The following is a 19,231-nucleotide window of genomic DNA, read 5'->3' as shown; positions in this document are numbered from 1 at the left end:
CTTATACAAGCATATTGCATAATGAAACATGAATGGGAATAAAATCGTGTCAGGTCGTACGAATGAACAATCCATCTCCATCATGAATTCAAATCCCAACTTCACCTAGCTCTTTATACGCAGCTCTATATTTCACAACCAATGCAGTTAAAGAAAATGCTCCATTAATGGTTCACAAGTATTTTCATTTTACCCAAATTATAGATTCACAGTCCATCACTGATACTAAACAAGTCCCGAAAGGCTCTATAGGGCGACATGTCCACGTAGAACTTTGCGCCAAATTGAAGAAGCAGAAGAAGAAAAACAAGAAGATGTTATACATTATTAATTTGAAGATTTTACGTTGAACCAGTGACTTCTTTTACCACTTTGTATTTAAAACAGAGAGCAATCAAATAATATTTTCAAGAAACAAACGGATTATATGAAATAATTGAAAATAGTTCTACTATTTCTTCCCAAGTTTGAGTTATTTAAAAAATGGTTATTTTATTATTTACACCATTCGAATTAAATTTAAAAAACAGCATAAGCAATTGCTATTCATGATATCAGAAATTGTAAAAATTGTATTAAATATTGAAAATACAATCTAATAAAAAGTGAAAAAGTGTTATGTCCTTAAGGTTAATCAAAAGCTATTGATATATTTTTAAATGAAGAAATAACGAAGAGCTTGTGTAAAGAAAGTAATGCTTGAAATAATAAAATAATAAAACCTCTGTCGCTTAGACAAAACAAAAATCAGAATGGACCACCCTGTACCTCTGTTTTTGCTAGGAAATTACATTTCAAATCGAACATAATTTATAAAAAATAGAAATAATTAAAAAAAATTTATTGAAAAAATCATCACTCTTATAATGTAAAAGCATAAATGATTTAATAACAAAAATCAACAAACTTTCCCTTTCTTATGTTGCTATAATTCCTTCACACCGTCTACCATCATCAGATGTTTATAGCATGACTGTGTGTGTGTGTGCGCTTCGTTTGTTTTGATATGCTGCCGCGGAAGCGATAGCATATTCCCCTCCGGTTGTCATCTACGCTCAGTTTTTAATTTGTATTAATCTTACTTTAACCTTGCCCTTCATCTGCTGCGCAAGTATGGCCACTCCTTTGGCAGGAAAGCTAGCCCTTGTGACCGGTAAGTATGGTGGTTCGTGAAGCATCCCCTTAGTTAGCAGTTGGTTAGTAACACAAGTTAATGCTTAAACACCAAAAAACCGGACCAACTATTACGTAAACCAGGTGCCGGTTCTGGAATTGGCCGTGCGACAACCAAACTGTTGGCACGCGATGGTGCGATCGTTGTAGCGGTCGATCGTAACGTACAGGCGGCCCAGGAAACGATCGCATCGCTCACGGCGGGCGACAATGCGGCCTACGAGATGGATGTTTCTTCCGGCGACAGTGTTGATGCCGTGCTGAATGAAGTGATTGGCCGGTACAAGCGACCACCGACGGTGGTCGTTAATTCGGCCGGTATTACCCGCGATAACTTCCTGCTGAAGATGCCCGAGTCCGACTTTGATGCGGTGATCAACGTGAACCTGAAGGGTACGTGGTTGGTGCTGCAACGTTTCGGCCGGGCCATGATCGAGCACGAGCTGGCCGGTTCGATGGTGAACGTGTCGTCGATCGTTGCCCGCACCGGCAACATCGGACAGTCGAACTATTCCCCGAGCAAGGCCGGGGTGGAAGCGATGACCAAGGTGGTGGCACGCGAGTTCGGCCGGTACAACATCCGGGTGAATGCGATCGTGCCCGGGTTCATCCACACGCCGATGACGGGGACGGTGCCGCAGAAGGTGAAAGATATGATCATCATGCAATGTGCGTTGCGGCGCTTCGGAAATCCGGAAGGTATGATAAGTGTTCCTTGGTCAATTGGAATTAGATTAGAGTAAATTTAGAATATTTGTTTGCAGAAATTGCGGAGGTAGCAGCCTTTTTGGCATCGGAAAAGAGCAGCTACGTAAACGGTACCTCGATCGAAGTCACTGGCGGATAAACGAACAGAAACGATCCATCTTCCGCCCAATACGACGGCTCAAAAGGATGATACAGGTGTTACAGCTCAAAGCTACCTCGTACAAAACCATACTACCTCCCTCAATTGTGCATTTAATATTGAGAATGATTCAAATAGTTTTTTTTCTCAAAATTTTCTAACAACATTTTGCAACTCATCGTGTCATATGCATGTGATACATGTATGTAGAAAACGAAAAGAAATTAAATAAAAGATAACACTATCACCGTAAAGTCCCACACACTCACTTGCTCACAGGTACGGTTGCCATCCCGCAAACACTTGACAGAGGTTGCGCTTGTTCATCGCGTTGAAGATTAGCATTTGCACCTGTCCATCGACGGAGATGTACTTGTTGTCCTCCTGGCCAAGCAGCTTCTCTTCCACCTGCATCAATGTACGCTCGGCCGTCACATTGATATTCGCCCCATCCATCGGTAGACCACCGACCGCTCCATCGGCCTCATCAGCGTCACCCGAAGGCGAAAGGAAGGCTTGCTGTTGCCGACGGTTTGCTTTCTTGTTCGACAGCACGTTCCACGAGTAGAGCGGATCGTACAGCAGCACCTCCAGGATGGCGAGGATCACCGTCTGATTGTTGCGCAACACTTCCAGCGTTTTCTCGCACGATCTGGAAAGCAATGGGGAAAGATTGTTTGGTTTAATAGCTGCACACTTTACCAATGAACATGTGCTTACTTGCGGAAAACACCCTCAACACCGCTTATCCCCATGCCATCCACAATGTCACGCGTCAAGCGGAACGGGACGGTCTCCGGGGTGGGCAGATTTTTCCCCATCTCGAACGCTATGCCAAAATCAATATGGATCACCTCCCCTGTTAGCTTGTCGATCAGGATGTTCTGCACGTGCCGATCGCCGATGCCCAGCACGTACCCGATCATCGAGCTGGCGGCCACACTTTTGATGTAGTTCTGCTGCCGCTCGAACCACACGCCGGCTTCAGGTACTGCTCGAGAAAGTAGTGCCGAAAGACGGGCCGAATTTTGTCGCAGATTTCTTCATAGTTTTTCAGCTTCTTCGGCAACGTCATGCCGGCCACCGCGTTCTGAGGAAAAGAGGAGCATTTTTCAACATCGTTAATATTCAAACAAAAAAACGCTCTCAACAGCTTGTGCATACATTGGAAAACTTTTTCCGCGCCGCTGTCGGTTCCAGGTCCTGCGGCCGATATTTGGCATGCCCGGAAAGTAGCCACGCACCGATCGGCATCGTGTTGTTGCACCATTCCAGTATGCCGCTTTGCCGCGACAGCGGTACCACCTTGTACGTGCGCACGGACAGCTTCCGGTGCGCCGTTTCCTTATCGTGGCGCAGCAGTATGTTCATTATACCGAACACCTGCTGCATTACCGCATCCTGGCGCATATCATCCTTCCCCTTGAGCAGCTGCGTCCGTTTCGTACCGTTCAGGCAAAGGCAGGCAAGCTTTTTCGGCGCATTAATTCCACCGACACCGATCACCTTCGCATCCCACCGCCTGATGCCTACGATGTGTGTGCGATAGTTGCCGGTTTTTAGGACGGGCAACTCCACCGTTGGACAGTGAATGAGATCCAAGCTTTCCAGCTGCCCGAGCGGATCACGTTTCGTCATGGTGTACTCCCGGAAGGAAGGACTGCTGGAGAGCGTTTTGTTGGCCAGCTCGATCAGGGCGAGATTCATTCTCTCTGTTTGGTGCAACATTTGCTCGAGCGTTGGTTCTTTGCGCAGCTTTTTGTACACCTCCCGCACACCCATTAAACGGTTATCGTTGGTGGGAGTTCTTGAAATGTTTGAAAAAGCATTTAAATTCAACATAATGTGTTATTCCACTACAATTAACCAACACTTACTCATGGTCCGGCTGATCCTTATACGCATGCAGCTGCGCAAACACAAACGGAAGCGTGTGATGGGGATGGTCCAGGGCGCATCTTATCAAAGCTTTCTGCACCAGCGCACCGACCCCACTGTCCAGGCCGACGCGCGGTGTAAGCTGCGGTAAAACGGCAATAAACTTGTACGAAGGAATGGTAAGCAGCGACTCTTCGATCAACTCCTTTGCGCTCGTATTTTCCTGATTGTTCAACCACAGCGACATGATCCTAAATATCACCATGTCGCTCACGATCGTGCTCTGTTTCGCGTACATCAGATAATAGCACAGTGCCAGATTCAAGTAGTCCCAGCGATTCTGTTCCACCTCTTCGGCCGCTTTCTTGTCGCGCTGCAAGTTTTTCTGCATAAAGTGAAGCGAACGGCCAAGATCCTTGCGCCTCTGATCGGTGGCACGTTGCGTTTCCTCCTTCAGGCGGATCAGCTCGACCTCCATGCGGGCGAGATTCGTTTTCCGTGCCTCCCACTCCTGAGAGCGGATGAATTTGGTGAGCTGCAAGAAAGGGAGGAGTAAATTTTCATTTAGTTTACCCCATTTAACATTGAAATGCTCCTCAACCTACCCGCACAAACTCACGATCCGCGTACTTCGCGACGGTGTGCTGCACGGTGAAATTACGATCCACTTCGAAGCAACGATGGCTGGCGGGAACGTTCCCGGGCGAGGTTTTCTGTTCGCCACCGGCCGCTGCCGCCGCCGTCTGTCTCGACAGCACAAACTGGACACACTTTTCCGCTTGTTGAAAGTAGTCCGAGCATAGCGACTTGATCTCCTGCGAGTGTCCTTCGGCAAGGAACTCACCGTAAAGGCGACACGCCACTCCCTTCACCATCGGATCAGTGTACTTGGTGCTGTTCATTACTTCCCATGCGAGCTCTTTCGCCAGCACCGGCTGGCCGGCACTCCAATTGAGCTGTGCATTTTCCAGCATCACCACCGACTGCACGTTGGCCGGCAGCTCCTGCTTCCCGATCAGCACCACATTCCGTATCGCACAGTCCACGAAGCCTCGCAGGCGCGATTCGTGGATCAGCAGCAGCAGCGTGCTGTACACTGCCGGCGGTACCCATTTACGTTTCGCACGAATCCCGGCCGTGCTGAAGATGGACAGCCGCTGGGAAAGGATCGTTTCCAGCAGCGTGAACTCGCTGTGCGGCAGCTCGTCCTGTTCCCTCCACCGGTTCAGCAGGTCCTGCTCGCAGTCGATCTGTCTGGAGAAGTGTACCTCACCGAAGTCTTCGATCTGCTGCAGCATCCGCAACCGGCACAGCCCGTGGTAGATGTGTTTGGTGGATTCGATGCTGGTAAGCTTGAAAAGCTCGCTAACTGCACGCTGCGCTGCCACGATCGCACTTTCCACCGCGAGTTCATCGCGCAGCTGCAAACACTTGAGCGCTTTGTAATGCGCTCGCTCGAAGGATCGCGACTGTAGGAGCAGCGCGCTCGAACCGGCAGCCGGTGCTCTCTTCGGGACATTGGGACCAACACCGCCGTCCGCGTCGACTAGTACATTCCAGTCGGACAGCCGCCAGGCACACTCGTAATCAATCTGTTGCGGTGCGACATGTAACGATCTAGCCAAACCGTACAGTGAGGAGTCTTTCAGTGTTTGCAAGATGGCATTATGTTGGCCCGCACTGTCCAGGGCGCTATCTTGCGACCACGATGAGCTTGCATCTTGCATTACCAAGCATCTGGCGTAATTCTGCTCTAAACGATAATATTCCATCCGTTCCTGGATTGGGTTAAGGAATGATTTTACTGCATCGTTTACACCGATCGCCAAATGGCACGATTTCATTATGTTTAGCAGTTCCGGATGTCGTTTGGCATCATGTTTTCCTTGCTCCTCTTCCTCCCGGTACCAGAGGTCACCGTAAAGGATGGCTTTAAAGTGTGCCTGACAGAATTGAGACGCTTGTGCGATTCGTAGATAGTTAACGGCAATTTTGTACTGTGGAAAGCTATTACAAATATTATTTTTTAGGAAAAGTATTAACAAAAATCTGTAAATTACACTTACCATTGATTATGTATCCGAACACATTCCACAATGGTAAGCATCAGTTGAATAGCTTTCGGGTCATTGAAAATATTGTGAACCTCATTTTGAATGGCAGCGAACTTGTTGAAAAACTCATTAATCTGCAAAAAAGGAAGATATATTCAAATGTTTCCTTATCATCCGTGGCATCTACTACTGTGCAACAAGAGCACTTACAAAGCTGCCCATGCTATCGATGATTGACTCTTCGAATTGCTTTATCGTTATCTGTACCAGCAAAGGGACAAGCTTCTCGGCGAATGCCGTTTCCTGTTCGGCCAGCTTTTTAAGCATCGTATTTCCCAAAAATGACAGCAACGCGGCTGACAGCTGCTGCACGAAAGCGCTATACTCGATCCGTTCGATGGCGAGCATTGGCCGCAACGACAAACTGCGTCCGGTGGTATAGGTGAAGAGTTTGATATCTTCCGCAGAAGTTCCCAAAAATGGGTGCAGTGTTGGTAGTTTGGCTGTTAGAGATACAAATATCATCGAATTTAGGATTTAAAATGAATTTCTGTATGCAATTTTGTTTAGAATCTCACCCGCCAAAGCATGGAATGTTTTTCCGTACAGCATTTTGTAGCAAACCTGTGAGGCGTAGTTAGCAACCGGAACGTTTCTGTTCGTTAGCAGCTCGTTCAATTCGCTCAGCAGCACGGCAGCACATCGTTCGATTGCTTCCTTCGAGTTGTTGATCTAAAGGGAGATAGAAATTTAAAATTAAACTGATATTGCTACTGCAGAGGGCTTTAAAACAGTACCGTATCGTATGCAATCGTTTCTGCGTCGGATTTTAACAGCATTGTTCCCAGATCGATCGGTCCTATTTCACCCAAACATCGGAGCGCTTCCATCGATCGCTTATCGAACGGGGAGCTGCGCACAACTTCCAGCAAAATGTAGACTAACCGATGAAGAACGCTTTCCCCACTAGCACCCGACGATGCGCTTTGCTCGCTCAGCTCATCGCACAACAATTTTAGATCTTTCTTTTTTGTGGTGAGCTACAATAAAAAAATTAATAATTATATAACTTCCAAGTCACTCAAAATACAGCAAAAACTTACCACAATCTTCAGCGCAGCCAAATCTTCGTATCGTAAATTGGGCAACTCAATCAGCGCCGCGATTTCTTCCCTTGGCAGCACATTTTCATGTCCGGTCGTTTTTTGGCGCGATATGGCAAGCCGGAGCTGATCGAATCGTTCGTCCTTTGGTAGATAATTCAGCTTACCGATCGCACCCGCAAACGCGGCAGAGTGTTGTAAGATCAGAAACCGTAGCAGGGTTAGCGACTTTTGAGAAATCTCCGATGCCGGATCGACATTTTCCACCTCCAGCAATGATGACACTATGAAGTGCAAATGTTCCGAGAGCAGCTCGCACGCATCGCTAGATGCGACCACGTGCTCCAGGAACCGCCCGAAGCTGTTGAGCGTGGCAAGTCGTAGGGCGGGAAAGGAGGACAACGAGTTGCACAGGAAATACACCACATCTCGCACGAGATAGGGTTTGAACGCGCGTTCCTTCTGTTGTCCGATGTACTCTTTCAGATGATCGAGAAACACCGCGTACTGGAAGAGGTGAACCATTTTCTGTTCTGGTTCTTCAGCTGCCCAAAGCCAGCGTTTGACATCCGTTAGGGTGCGTTCGATTGGTGAGCTGTTTTTTAGACACAAATTGCTCAGCAGCGTGTACTTGAACGATTGCGATCCCCATACCGACTGTTTCAGGTGCTCGAGCGCCGTCGAGTAAGTGGCTTTGCTAAGCGACAAATCGGCAACGAAGCAGCTTGGCAGGTCCTGGTCCAACAGCTTGCCCAGCTCGACGTGATCGTTCAATCGGTGGGTGAGATGTTTGATAATTTCCGACACGTAATCTTTAAGATCTACCGTGCTTATTATAGGGGCAAGTGCTTTGTGCATCCGACTAGCCATTGCATCATACTTGGGCGCCATCCCTTCACATTTGGCGTACTTGGGCAGAAGGAATGAAACACATTTCGGAAGTATACTCTGGAAATGAAATGGAAAATTGGTCATTCATCATTTTAAATTCATGCAAACGAAAACATACCTTCACCATTTCCGCCTGCTGTACGCCAATCGATTTGCAGAACTGTTCGAACCGTTCCGGCTGCATGCAGAGTATGACGAAGGAAATGTTTTTCTTGAACAGTTGGATAAACTCTTCGATCGTGGCGATCTTTCCCGCTAGACGGAACGGGAAATGCAGCAACCGATTCCCTTTGGTTAGCCACAGCTCGAGTACGGTGTCCAGGTTAGCTTGAAGCAGCTTGCAGAAGTCGATATCGCTGGAGGTGCGCATAAGCCGTATGGTGTTTGCCATTTTGTCTAGAAGAAGGACAAAAATATGATTATAAAATAATAAAACATTAATTGTTAGCTATTGCTGAAACAACTCTTACCATCGTTTACGTTTCCCAACTGAACGAGCAGCACAAAGTCACACAACGCGCGCCGGCGCAGCATGAAGCAAATGCGAAAGATGCCCAACAGCAACTGAAGGCAGCCGCTAATCACGTTCATTCTCTCATCGTTCACGTCCATGCCACCGTCGGCCGCTACTAGCTCCTCGAACTGAATTTGATCGTACAGTTGCAGTTGAAACTCGTAAAAGCTGCACGGAACCGACGAAAGGTCGGAATGAGACCATTCGAGCTGCATGAAGTGCAGAATATTCCTGACCGCTTCCAGCTTGATCCGATAGCTTGGGCTGCTCAGCAACGGCACCAATCCGTTGTAGATGCTCTGGTGCGTTGGCGTACGGATGTGCTGCGGGTAAGCGCGAAGCAGATACTTCACCTGCGCCAGTATCTTCACCTGCAGCTCGGTAGAGTACGTGTGTTTGGCGCACTGTTTTACGAACGAGTACAGCACGATCGTTACGTTGCGGATCATGTCTTCGTACGGGCTCACGAAGGTGGTTAAAGCTGAAACGAATTAAACGCAATTTGAGAAGAGAGTTCAGTTGATCACAGCTACAATAAACTTACCACCGTACAGATCGATAATCTGCTCCGTAATGTCAGGATTGGTGTAGTGGTTTTTGCACACATCTACTAGGTTTCTCATTACCCATACGGCCACCACTTCATGGGAAGGTTGCGCCAGCAGTATTCGACACAGATCAAACAGATAGAACAAATCCAAACTGCAGAACACATTCAGTTCCAACCGATCCAGCAGCTCGTGAGCCTCGTTCAGGCTTGGCCCTTCGTACTGCAGATATTCCGCTACGACGTGGAGGAAACATCGCTGCAGTTGCTCTTCCGTGGCCAGTTTATCCGGCTGCAACACGGTCACGCACTGCGAATCCTCCCCCTGCTTCAGACTGATCTGCCCGATTGCCCATCGCATAATGAACGTGTGTTCGGTTTGCTGCAGCAGCTTCCTTACCGACGGATGGTAAGGGCCACGAAAGATGGCCAACAATCGTTCGGCGAGGTTTCTGGTTTTGATCAGATTCAGCGTGGCGGCTGCATCGTTTTTCAACAGCCGTTCAAATCCACCGTTTAGTAGGTCGAACTTGAGCAGAACCTTTTTGTACAGCGGGCTCCTGGTGCACTGGTGCTCATCGTACGCGGCGTGCAGCAGCAAAATGTTGAGCATCTCCAAGTACAGCTCCAAATCGTCGCAGATGCATGCCAATCCATCGGCTAAAAAATCATTCCCATCGGGCAGGATATGCTTGTCGAAGCTTACAACCTCACACAGGCGCAAAAACAGTGGTTCGTTTATGTTGTACGAGATTCGTGCGCTGCCTTGCAGTGATTCCGCATCAATGCCTTCCTTTTTGTGCTGCTCCAACGCTAGCAATTCCTCTAAACTATGGTAGCGAAGTCTTTGCTCGAGCGTTTGCAACTGCCCGTCTCGCTCCCGGTAAAAGGTATCGTGCACTCCGGCGTGTGTGTGCCGCTCTGTCTCATCCATTGCGCAACGTGTAGTCACCACGCAAAGGATCGAAATGCGTGCCAGCGTCTTTGCGCTCAGCCGCTCCTTTGCGTGCAGTATCGCTTTCGACTGTGTTTCGCGCGTCTGCGGATAGAGATAGTTGAGCAGCTTGGTCAGCACACCGTCGACACTGCCGAGACACTCGGCGTTGCCCACCGTCTCCAGGATGGATAGCACCGTGCCGACGTTAAGGTTCGTCTTCTCCACGGCATAGGTGTAAAAAGCTTCCAGCACGGTGCCGTTAAGGAAGCCGACGTTCGGATACTTCCGATGGCGAATCAATAGCTGCAGCAGGAGATTAGATTTAGCGCACGTTCTTGCGGCGGTGTTGGTGCAGGCACGGAACGCAGCGGCTATCATTTTGGCCCAAAGCTCGCCAATCGATTCACCGCTGGCCGCCGCTGTGTTCAACAATCGATGGGTGGACTTTTGTTCGAACGCGAGCAGCACGGAACAGCACTGGTAGAAAGCATCATGCTCGTGCGGCGATTGTAGGCTCGGTTGCACATTGCACAACAGTTGCAACAGTTGCGCATAGTCGTCGCTAGTAAGTGCTGCCTCATATCTGTATAGAACCGCAGAAAGGATGTACAACCTGGAGGAAAATGTTTATTAATGATCTTTTCTAGATGAAAGAGGAAGCGTGATCGTACCAACGCAAATTAAGATGATTCGGAGCAGTACCGACCATCTCCATGATGCTTTGCAGTTTGTTAAACTGTTTGTTCCGTTTTGCGGCCGTTTCTTCGCCGCTAGATTCCTTCCAATTATCCTCGCTCCAGTACACCTTTGAAAAAGGGATGAGTAAGAAGTGGTAATTTTCCCTTTAAAAATGCAGAAAAAAACTCAAATAGTCTTACCGTATAACACAACCGGGCGGCAAAGTCAATGAAACCATCAGCAAAAGGGGCCTCATTCGAGCCAAAGAACGAACTCTGATCCCGTGCCTTCATTTCACTCGTCAGTATGTAATGATATTCGCGCAACGTTTTCCTTCGCGCTTCATCGTCCTCGACCTGCTGCACACCGTCTCGGGTCAGTGGTTTCGCAAGGGTATGAGATTTTCCTCCCGGGTACAACATTATCAGCGATAGATGCATCAGCCGGAACAGTGGCGCTTTCTGTTCCTTGCGCAAGTTTGCTTCCTTGTAAATTTTCACCGTGCATGGAACGAGCGACTCCAAGAATGCAATTATCTTCGTCTTACAATCCACCGCTATCTGCCCGTGGCGCAATCAAAGTGTGATTAGATTTAGCTTTGAAACGGAAAAAACTCACGCCGGATGGTGTTAAACGCTACTTACCGCTTCTGTTATGTACAAAGCGATGTTTATTAGATCGCATAAAACGTTACTTTTCTTCTCGTTTACCGCCTGGCGCAGGTGAACAATCAGCCGACTCAAATAGTCCGCCAGCAGTGTTTGCATCGAGCAGTTGGCTAAAAATTTCACCACAGCCAGCGAGAGACAGTTGGCCGCCAGGTGCTTTGGTACGTGCGCTGTATCCAGCATCACGAAACAGCAGTCAAGAATTTCTGCAAAAAAATCCCCGTTTAATACTAAATAAAGTAAATCAACCTTTCCACCCCTCTGCTTACCTTTCCAGTGCTCGTAGCTCACCGGCGTTAGGCACCACTTGGAGCACAGCACGAACTTGTTCAGCACGTGCAGAAAGCACACACCAAAACTGTCCCGCATCGCTTGATCATTGATCGCGCGCACAAAGCACCCGATCAGCTGGCTGTGCGGTAGCTGCGGCGCATCCCGATCCATCGCCAGCTCAACGAGCTTGTGCAGCACCACGACGTAGTCGTGGTTCTTGCTCTGCACCTGGGCCGTATTGGCGTAGCTCTGCTTCTGTATACCGTGGTAAGCCGCATCCAGCACCGCGCACCACTGCGTCTCGAACGCATCCGATGCCATGTAGTCGAGAAAATCGTCCTCCCGGTTGTTCAGGATGGTGCTCATCTTGTTGAACGCCTTCTGCCGCACGGTAACCTTCTCGGACGACATCTCCACCAGCAGCAGACAGAGGTCGCGGTCCATCACCGACATTCTGCTGCTGCTGCTGCTGGACGAGGAAGCGGCCATCGTGGTTCGTGGGGCGTGGTTTGTTTCAAGTTGTTTCTGTAATGAAAATTAAAAACATAATTTAGAATTTATATAAAATAACCCTTATCTCCTTTTAACCTTCTTTCCGTAAATCCTGTTGGAATTTCTTGTTCGTACGAAAAGAAAAGTGCTACGACGGCACGGTCTATTTAGGGTTTGAACCCATGACGGGCATGTTGTTGAGTCGTACGAGTTGACGACTGTACTACGAGACCGGCTCAAGCCTACTACACTTCGTTTAAACTAGCGATGTTGCTATGATCACAACAAATCCTCCTTTAATATTGTGATATTGCACCATAATTCTACGCCAAAAAACACAAAAACTAACGACCCATTTTGCTCGCGTTCATAAGCATCATAACAAAAGAAACCCAAAAAAATTAGTTCGATTTATTTGTTTGTTCTTTTTCGACAATTCCATCTTGGATATCTTCTTTTTTTTTTGTTCATTTTTCTTAGACACATTTTCTCTATCGCATGTTTCAGAATTTGCGCTTAATTGCTTTTTTTTAATTACAGAGCTTTTACATGGATAGTTTAACTCAATTGCAGTTTTTTATGCTGCTCAGTGTTTAAGTTTATGTTCAAGATTATAGCCTAAAATGCTCATTTACACAGCTTTGTTGGCATGTTGGCTCTCTTCACATGTTTTAAACCGTTCTTATATTGGAAAGTAGGTAGAGAAATCAAAGCAATTCATGTGAGTAGTGTAATAGGTTTTAAGTTTTCCGAAAAGTGATTGCAGTGCCATAGTACATCTAGCTAGTACATTTGAAAAGGAAAGAAGAAATCGTGTAAAGAAGTTCAGTGAGTGATAAACACCAACGGACACGTGAAAAAAGGAGCTATCGAAAGATTGGTCTAAAAAAAAGTTCAGGTAAAAGCACTCAACTATAAAATTATGTATCTATAGATGTATGTAGTACTGAATGAAGAGACGAATGTGTTTTAATGTTTCGTTTTATAGTGCCGTAAGCGGGTACGGACAGTGTTTACAGTGTCTACAGCTACTCTTTCCATTTCTCATTGCACGTGAAGCTTAATTGTGTAGAGGGCGGATGGATGTGACAAAGTGGCCCAAATGCAGTTTACAAGGTTTTCCAGGGGTTCTCATAGTTGTGGGACAATACTCCTAGGACTCTTTCTAATTGGGAAGTGAACTTCATATGACGGGAATTGAACTGTATTGCACTCTGTTTGGAAAGGTTCAATGGAAATTCTTATTAGATTTGCTGGATTGGAACAAAGGTGCTATAGAGTCCAATTCCCGTTACATTTCACGCAAGAAAGAGTCAATAAAGTGTCCCACAGCTATGAGAACTCCTGGGGAAAACCCTGTAGCATTGTACACTTCGAAACTGTCATCCTTGGCCAGCTAACTAACTTACACTACACTACAGAGTTCGATTCGATCGATTCGCAATCCTATTCAAACCGCACGTGCTCTGTTTGCGCGAAACACTATGGGCGAAATTAAATATCAGCACGACCACGACAGGCGGATAACCTAGTAACCTAACCGGGGAGGTAAGAGGGGGGGCTTTTTACGTCGTGCCCAAACTTAAATGACTATATAACACGGTTTGCAAAAGCAATATCTAACGACACCATTCGGTTCACAGGGGTTTATATGGAGAGGAGCATGGAATAAATTCATTTCGGCGTGTGACAGAGTTCAGTTTACGCTCCAATTCAGTTTACGCTACCCATTCACACACACGTTTGTCTTACATACGCAAAGCCTAATAAATAAGGAACATTAAATGATCATCGACAACGCAGTATCAGTTCTTCTCTTGCCACACTTTACAAGTGTGAGGTTGTGTGTTTTTGTGTGTTAGGCTAAAAACTAGTCTTCTCTAGATTTTCACATTAAAATATATATGGTAATATCGCAATATTTCGCTTATTGAAAAGCAGATTGAGAGCAATTAAATTAAATTTAAAAAACCGAAGCTTAGTATCGACATTAACAGGATTTGTTGGTTAAATCATCTTACGTGAGTATAATTAAATTTCCAATTCGGATTAATTATCAATGCGTTGCATTGTGCGCACGTAACACTACCATTTTTATCCTGCAAAGAGGGGAACGGTAAAAAACGGATTGGTTCGCCCCACTTCTCCTTGCTCCACAAGGTTAAACGCATTATCTTCACTTGGCAACGCCTGGCTCTTGCAGCGACTGTTTCCTACCCGACTTGGGCTTGCCGTTCCCATTGTCGGTAATAAAGTTCAGCAGCTCCGTCCCATCGACCCGCGTACCGAACCGCGCAAAGTGCACGATCAGCGTACGGACGATGTTGTTGTCCGGGTTGATCGTAATGCTGCTGCTGCGGATCGGTCCGACGCTTTCCTTCACAATGCGGTTCACGTCCCCGAGGAACGATACCCACCAGCCATCCTCGGAAGCTTTCAGCAGCGCTGACGGGTTCTTGCCACAGAACATCTCCATCTGGAAGATGATCGTGATGATGCAGGAGAGCAGGAACTTGCTGCTGACGATGCACTGCATCACCTTGCCGGCAGTGCCGATCGTTTTCGCCACCAGCAGCAGCTCCTTGATCGTGCCGTACCGCAGCTGGCGCTCGAACTCGCCGAACAGCGTCAGCAGCAGCCCGTCCGCATCGTCCCGATCCTTCCGCGGCAGGGAGGGCAGCGCGACGAAGATCATGCCCCACAGCATCCACCGGCCCGGATGCTCGTGCAGGACGGCCAACGAGCGGCGCAGCAGTATGCGCCCCTTGCGCACGGCCAGTATGGAGGTGATTTTGTCCTGCGAAAGCTGCGCTACGAGCGACCCGGCCAGCTCGTCGTACGACTCTTCCGGCTCGAGCGGCTCACTTGGCGCGGAATCGCTCGATAGCGACGCAATCGTGGAACTGTCGTTTGAGCGAATCTTGGCGCCCGCTTCTGGCAAACACGCCACACCGCTGCCGCTGCCGGTGCTGCTGGTTCGCTCGCGCATTTTCTTTTCGCGCAGCGCTTTCATCGCTTCGATCGCAACGGGATTGCCGAGATCTTCCAGCTTGAGCACCAGCTTGTACAGCGTCTCGATGAGCAGCAGCACATGGCGAGCTTTGCGCTGGATAGCGGCGGGCGGCGGTTCAATTGCCGGCACGCCATTTCCGTTCAGCTGGTCGCTGCCCATCACATCGGCGTCGATGAGCTTTCGCGGCGCTATCACACTACCGCACTGCAGCTTGCCGAGCGAATTTTGAAACTGGAGCGGGGTATACGCTCGACCACCACCAGCCGGCGCTGAGCCATCCTTTCCCTCGCTACCGCCGTTCGGGTTCGAGCGGGATTCGGAACTGCGACGTTCGCGGTTCGTGCCGAGCAGTCCGCTCTTGCCGTTCTTCGACAGCAGCGACAGTAACAGCAGCTGCGCATGCTCCTTCGGCTGGGTGAACGGATGGTTGAGCTGATTTTCGCGATAGATCCGATTATCGCCCTCGCCCTTCGCCGCTGCCAGCCGCTGCTTGTACACGGTGAAATAGTAATCGTTAAAGTAGGGCGCGTCCGAGTTGAGCTGCGTCAGCTGTATCCCGATTAGCCACTGCTTGTCGCGATTGCTCATCATGTTTGCGTACTCATCGCGCTCCTCTGGCTGCCCGCCGCCTGCAGTGCTCGATGGCATTCCATTGCCTACTCGGGATCGTTGCTGCTGCTGCTGCTGCTGAAAATGGTGCTGCTGCTTCATAAAACCCGCCCTTGGCAGGGCTACTAGCGGGGCTGCTTTGTTCACGCCATTGCCGCAAACGCTGAGCGTGCTGGCCGCAGCGAGCTGTCGGTTAAATGCGAGCAGCGGATGGTTTTGTTGAATTTCCTGCACCAGCCGCTGGTTGAACTGGTTCGTCGGCAGGGGCGTCGGGCTGCGCTGCATCAAAAAGGGCGGTGGCCCGCCAGGCGCTGGTCCCGGATGGCGGGGAGGTAGCGGCGGTGGCGGACCCATCTGTACCGGGCCGGGGCCACCCAGAAACCCTTGCAGCGGGGAACCGTACGAGCAGCGCTGCGGGAATGCCGGATGCATCGCCAGGTTGTTGATCGGGGTCGAGTACGGTCGGGCGGCAAGCATGTTGTACGGCAGCAAACCAAGCGGAAGACGGTTCGCGTTGTTCAGCATGGGAGGCGGAGGTGCCGGCGGTGGTGGCTGCGACGGTCCGGGTGGGAACAGGGCAGCGGGACCAGCGTTTCGGGCGCCCAGCAGCGAGGGCGGCGGGGTGAGCAGCGCCGGTGGTACCCGTAACGGTGGTGCTGCTACTGGCGAGGAGATCATCGGGATCGGCGGCTGCATACTCTTTACCTCCTTGGCGGGTGTGAAATGTTCGCGAGCTTTCACTGGTGGTGGTGGTTGGGCCGGGACCGGTGCCGGTGTGCGGAATGGTTGCAGTGTCTGCTGCTGCTGCTGTTGGTGAAATTGGTTGTGATGGTAATGGAGTTGGTGTTGGTGTTGTTGTTGTTGTTGCTGCTGCTGCTGCTGTGACATTTGCTTTTGCAGCATACTTTGATGCTGATTTTGCTGATGCTGATGCTGGATGATGGTTCGTTCAATGTCCTCCACTGACAGCATCTTCATGGGTGGAAACAAGCCCGGTGGCAGTGAGGGAGGCGGTTTTGGCGGCAGGCCACCTCCCCCGATCGGATGCGCCGGTTCCGGTGGTCGAAAGGCGCTCTGCTGTGGTGGCAGGGCAGAAAATGGCGTACCGCTGGGCCTATACTCGCTGTACGGTGGTTGCACCGGAGCCGGTACCTTCGCCGGGCTGCCCCAGATGCTCGGATCCAGCCGTAGCTTGCTCGCGAACTCATCGCCAATGCTTTGGGCTACCACACTGCTACGGCCGCTCTCGCTGTTGTTGTTGTTGCTGTTGCCGTGATTGTTGTTGCTATAGAAGAGATTAAGCTTCGAAAGCTGCAGATCCAGCTCGTAGTCGTCAAACAGCAGATCGACACTGCTGCTGCCTCCGTCGTCCTCATCCTCCCCAAGGAAGGAACCGGTTCGCCCCCCATTCCTGCCACTTTCCAGCCGCACGAGATGCTCGTGGATGTCCTCCCAGTCGCCCTTGTCCGCCGCACCGAACGTTTCGTCATTCAGGGCGTCATACTCTTCCTCGTCCGAGATATCTTCTTTGCATCGGCGCCGTTGCAGCGGCGAATGCAGTTCGGCGGTGCGCCGCGGTGCTGCCTGGAAGAATCGGCGAGCTTCCTCCTCCTCCTCCTCCTCGTCGTTCTCACCCGGCAGACTGGTATCGAAGCCGAAAAAGGAATCCATCACTGGGCTTTAACACTGCATCCGTACGAGCGGTTAAGGCGTGCAACACAAATCACAGTTTTCCATCCAGCACCACCACCACACCACACAGCAAAACTGGTTCGGGCATTCGGTTTTGGGGTCGAAACTGCACAACAGCCGCGTCACTGCTTCGGTTTAACTATTACTTTCGTTTTGCTAGCTTTCCGGTCATTACTAAATCCGAAAGCACTAAATCCTTTGGCAAAAAAACAATCACATCTACGCTAGTTGCGATGGTGAAACACTTGTGCATCGACAGAAAATCCTTTTCCAGTTATATCCATCGAACCAACAAATAAATGACAACCGACGACACAAATTGTCAAACGCGACCGCCTCTGCCGAAGTGCTGAACGTGGGCGTTATAAACGCCGGTTTTCGTGAGCTCGCCAAACGCTCCAAATCGGTGCGATTTTCCCTCGCTGGCGATGCTTTTTGTAAGTTGTTGTGACGGTTTTTGAGGGTTCGAGATGACCGCCAAAAAGCTCGCGCTGGTGTACGATTGTGATGGTGGGCAAAATTAAATGTCCAAAAAATAAAAACACTCCACCACCACCCCCCTCATTGACCACACGGGGTCCTACGTTTCATTTGTGTGCAATATCTGCGCTCCGTCGTCTCACTTGCTCATACATGTTCCGTTATCGCATTAGCTGATCCGCTGGTGGCTTTTTATGTACAGTCTTCATTTGAGGGTGATCTTGACGTTGAGAGAATCGGAGAAAGCCGGTATTCAACTTTTAACGGTACTTTTATGAATGTATATATTTCGTGCCAGCTCCGACAAGGCCCTTCACGTGCCTTGCCGTTTGATGGATACGAACCCTACCCGCAAATTTCCATTAAATGCCTTCTAATCGCCTTGTAATCGCCGGCGAATTGAAGGCGATCAGCAGTGCATTTAGCAGTAATTAAATGCCTTTGAAATATGTCAATGAAAAATTTCGCTTTTAATTTGAAATTTGAAATTGCAACTGTCAAAAGAAAACCTTACAAGTGTCTTCAACACTGCACTGTTGTAGTGTTCCCAGATATGAGCGTGAGATTCGATAGCACGATTTACGTGTTATGTTCTCTTGCGTTAAGCTCTGAGCTATTTCACTTTATTAATGATGGTCTGCATTATTCGGTTGTTAAAGACCAACCCGTTGAAAGGAGTTAATATATCAAACTCATTTCGATAAATCTAATAAAATGAGACATGAGATGCATATTTCTCCCATCCTGATAATGATGGGTGAAGATAGAGAAATTATTATGTTTTTTAAAAAGGTATTATTTTCATTTTGCTTCACAAAAAGTTTGTTTATATTCAATATAGCAAGAAAATATTAATATAAAAAGAAATAAGCACAGAAAAAAGATCATAAAAAATCAGGATTTGAACACACGCTTTCCCGGTTCGGAACCAAAAGCGTTGTCACTGCTCTATTTGGCAGTTACATTAGTAAGGGTGCAAAACCAGTATATATACAAGCGAAGATGGCGGCAAGCTATCTGTTCTTGTTGAATCAAAAAGTTGAAATATTTCGAAAAGAACCCGTTACAGCCTTGAAAGTTTCGGTTGAAATCTTAATTCGCCTTCTAAGGCGACTAAGGCCTTAAATGCCTTCTGAATGCCTTCAAAGCCGTTTAATGCTGGTAGGGAAGCCATATCAAACAATCATAAGTGTAGGTGGAACTCAAATAAGTAAAAAAAAAGTTAAACATGTTTCATGCATGATCATCATACTTTACTCCATGTATGAAAGTAATACGGTGGAACCCCTCATAACGAGTACCCCTTATAACGAGATTTTCGCATAACGAGCAAATCTCTAAATCTCTAGAATACTCGCTCCTAACGAGTTCCCGGGAACGTT

At 48.5% G+C, this 19,231-nt stretch overlaps 3 protein-coding genes across 3 annotated transcripts; 1 reads left to right on the top strand and 2 right to left on the bottom strand.

The window, feature by feature from the left end:
• The first annotated feature begins 993 nt into the window (after window positions 1–993).
• LOC121595979 (estradiol 17-beta-dehydrogenase 8-like) lies at window positions 994–2,267 on the top strand. The gene is made up of 3 exons (XM_041920490.1): window positions 994–1,153; window positions 1,258–1,872; window positions 1,938–2,267. The coding sequence occupies exons 1-3, from the start codon at window positions 1,114–1,116 to the stop codon at window positions 2,018–2,020; spliced, it is 738 nt and encodes a 245-aa protein (XP_041776424.1). The 5' UTR covers window positions 994–1,113; the 3' UTR covers window positions 2,021–2,267.
• Window positions 1,964–12,194, bottom strand: LOC121595977 (serine/threonine-protein kinase ATM-like). Its single transcript, XM_041920487.1, is given in 19 exon segments — window positions 1,964–2,672; window positions 2,741–3,020; window positions 3,023–3,110; window positions 3,185–3,827; window positions 3,898–4,433; window positions 4,504–5,905; window positions 5,965–6,086; window positions 6,163–6,455; window positions 6,531–6,684; window positions 6,750–6,992; window positions 7,056–8,003; window positions 8,065–8,342; window positions 8,417–8,941; window positions 9,005–10,557; window positions 10,616–10,749; window positions 10,823–11,182; window positions 11,267–11,496; window positions 11,560–12,088; window positions 12,152–12,194. Coding segments are annotated over 18 exon segments (8,661 nt in total). The 5' UTR covers window positions 12,053–12,088; window positions 12,152–12,194; the 3' UTR covers window positions 1,964–2,293.
• A 1,680-nt stretch (window positions 12,195–13,874) lies between these two features.
• LOC121595978 (protein PAT1 homolog 1-like) lies at window positions 13,875–17,732 on the bottom strand. Its single transcript, XM_041920488.1, has one exon. The coding sequence runs from the start codon at window positions 17,346–17,348 to the stop codon at window positions 14,232–14,234; it is 3,117 nt and encodes a 1,038-aa protein (XP_041776422.1). The 5' UTR covers window positions 17,349–17,732; the 3' UTR covers window positions 13,875–14,231.
• Window positions 17,733–19,231: the final 1,499 nt, after the last annotated feature.

This window comes from Anopheles merus, chromosome 3R, assembly GCF_017562075.2.
Source record: "Anopheles merus strain MAF chromosome 3R, AmerM5.1, whole genome shotgun sequence".
NCBI classification, from domain to species: Eukaryota; Metazoa; Arthropoda; class Insecta; order Diptera; family Culicidae; genus Anopheles; species Anopheles merus.
Note: the sequence above shows the minus strand (reverse complement) of the source record. Positions and strands in the feature narration are given on the sequence as shown.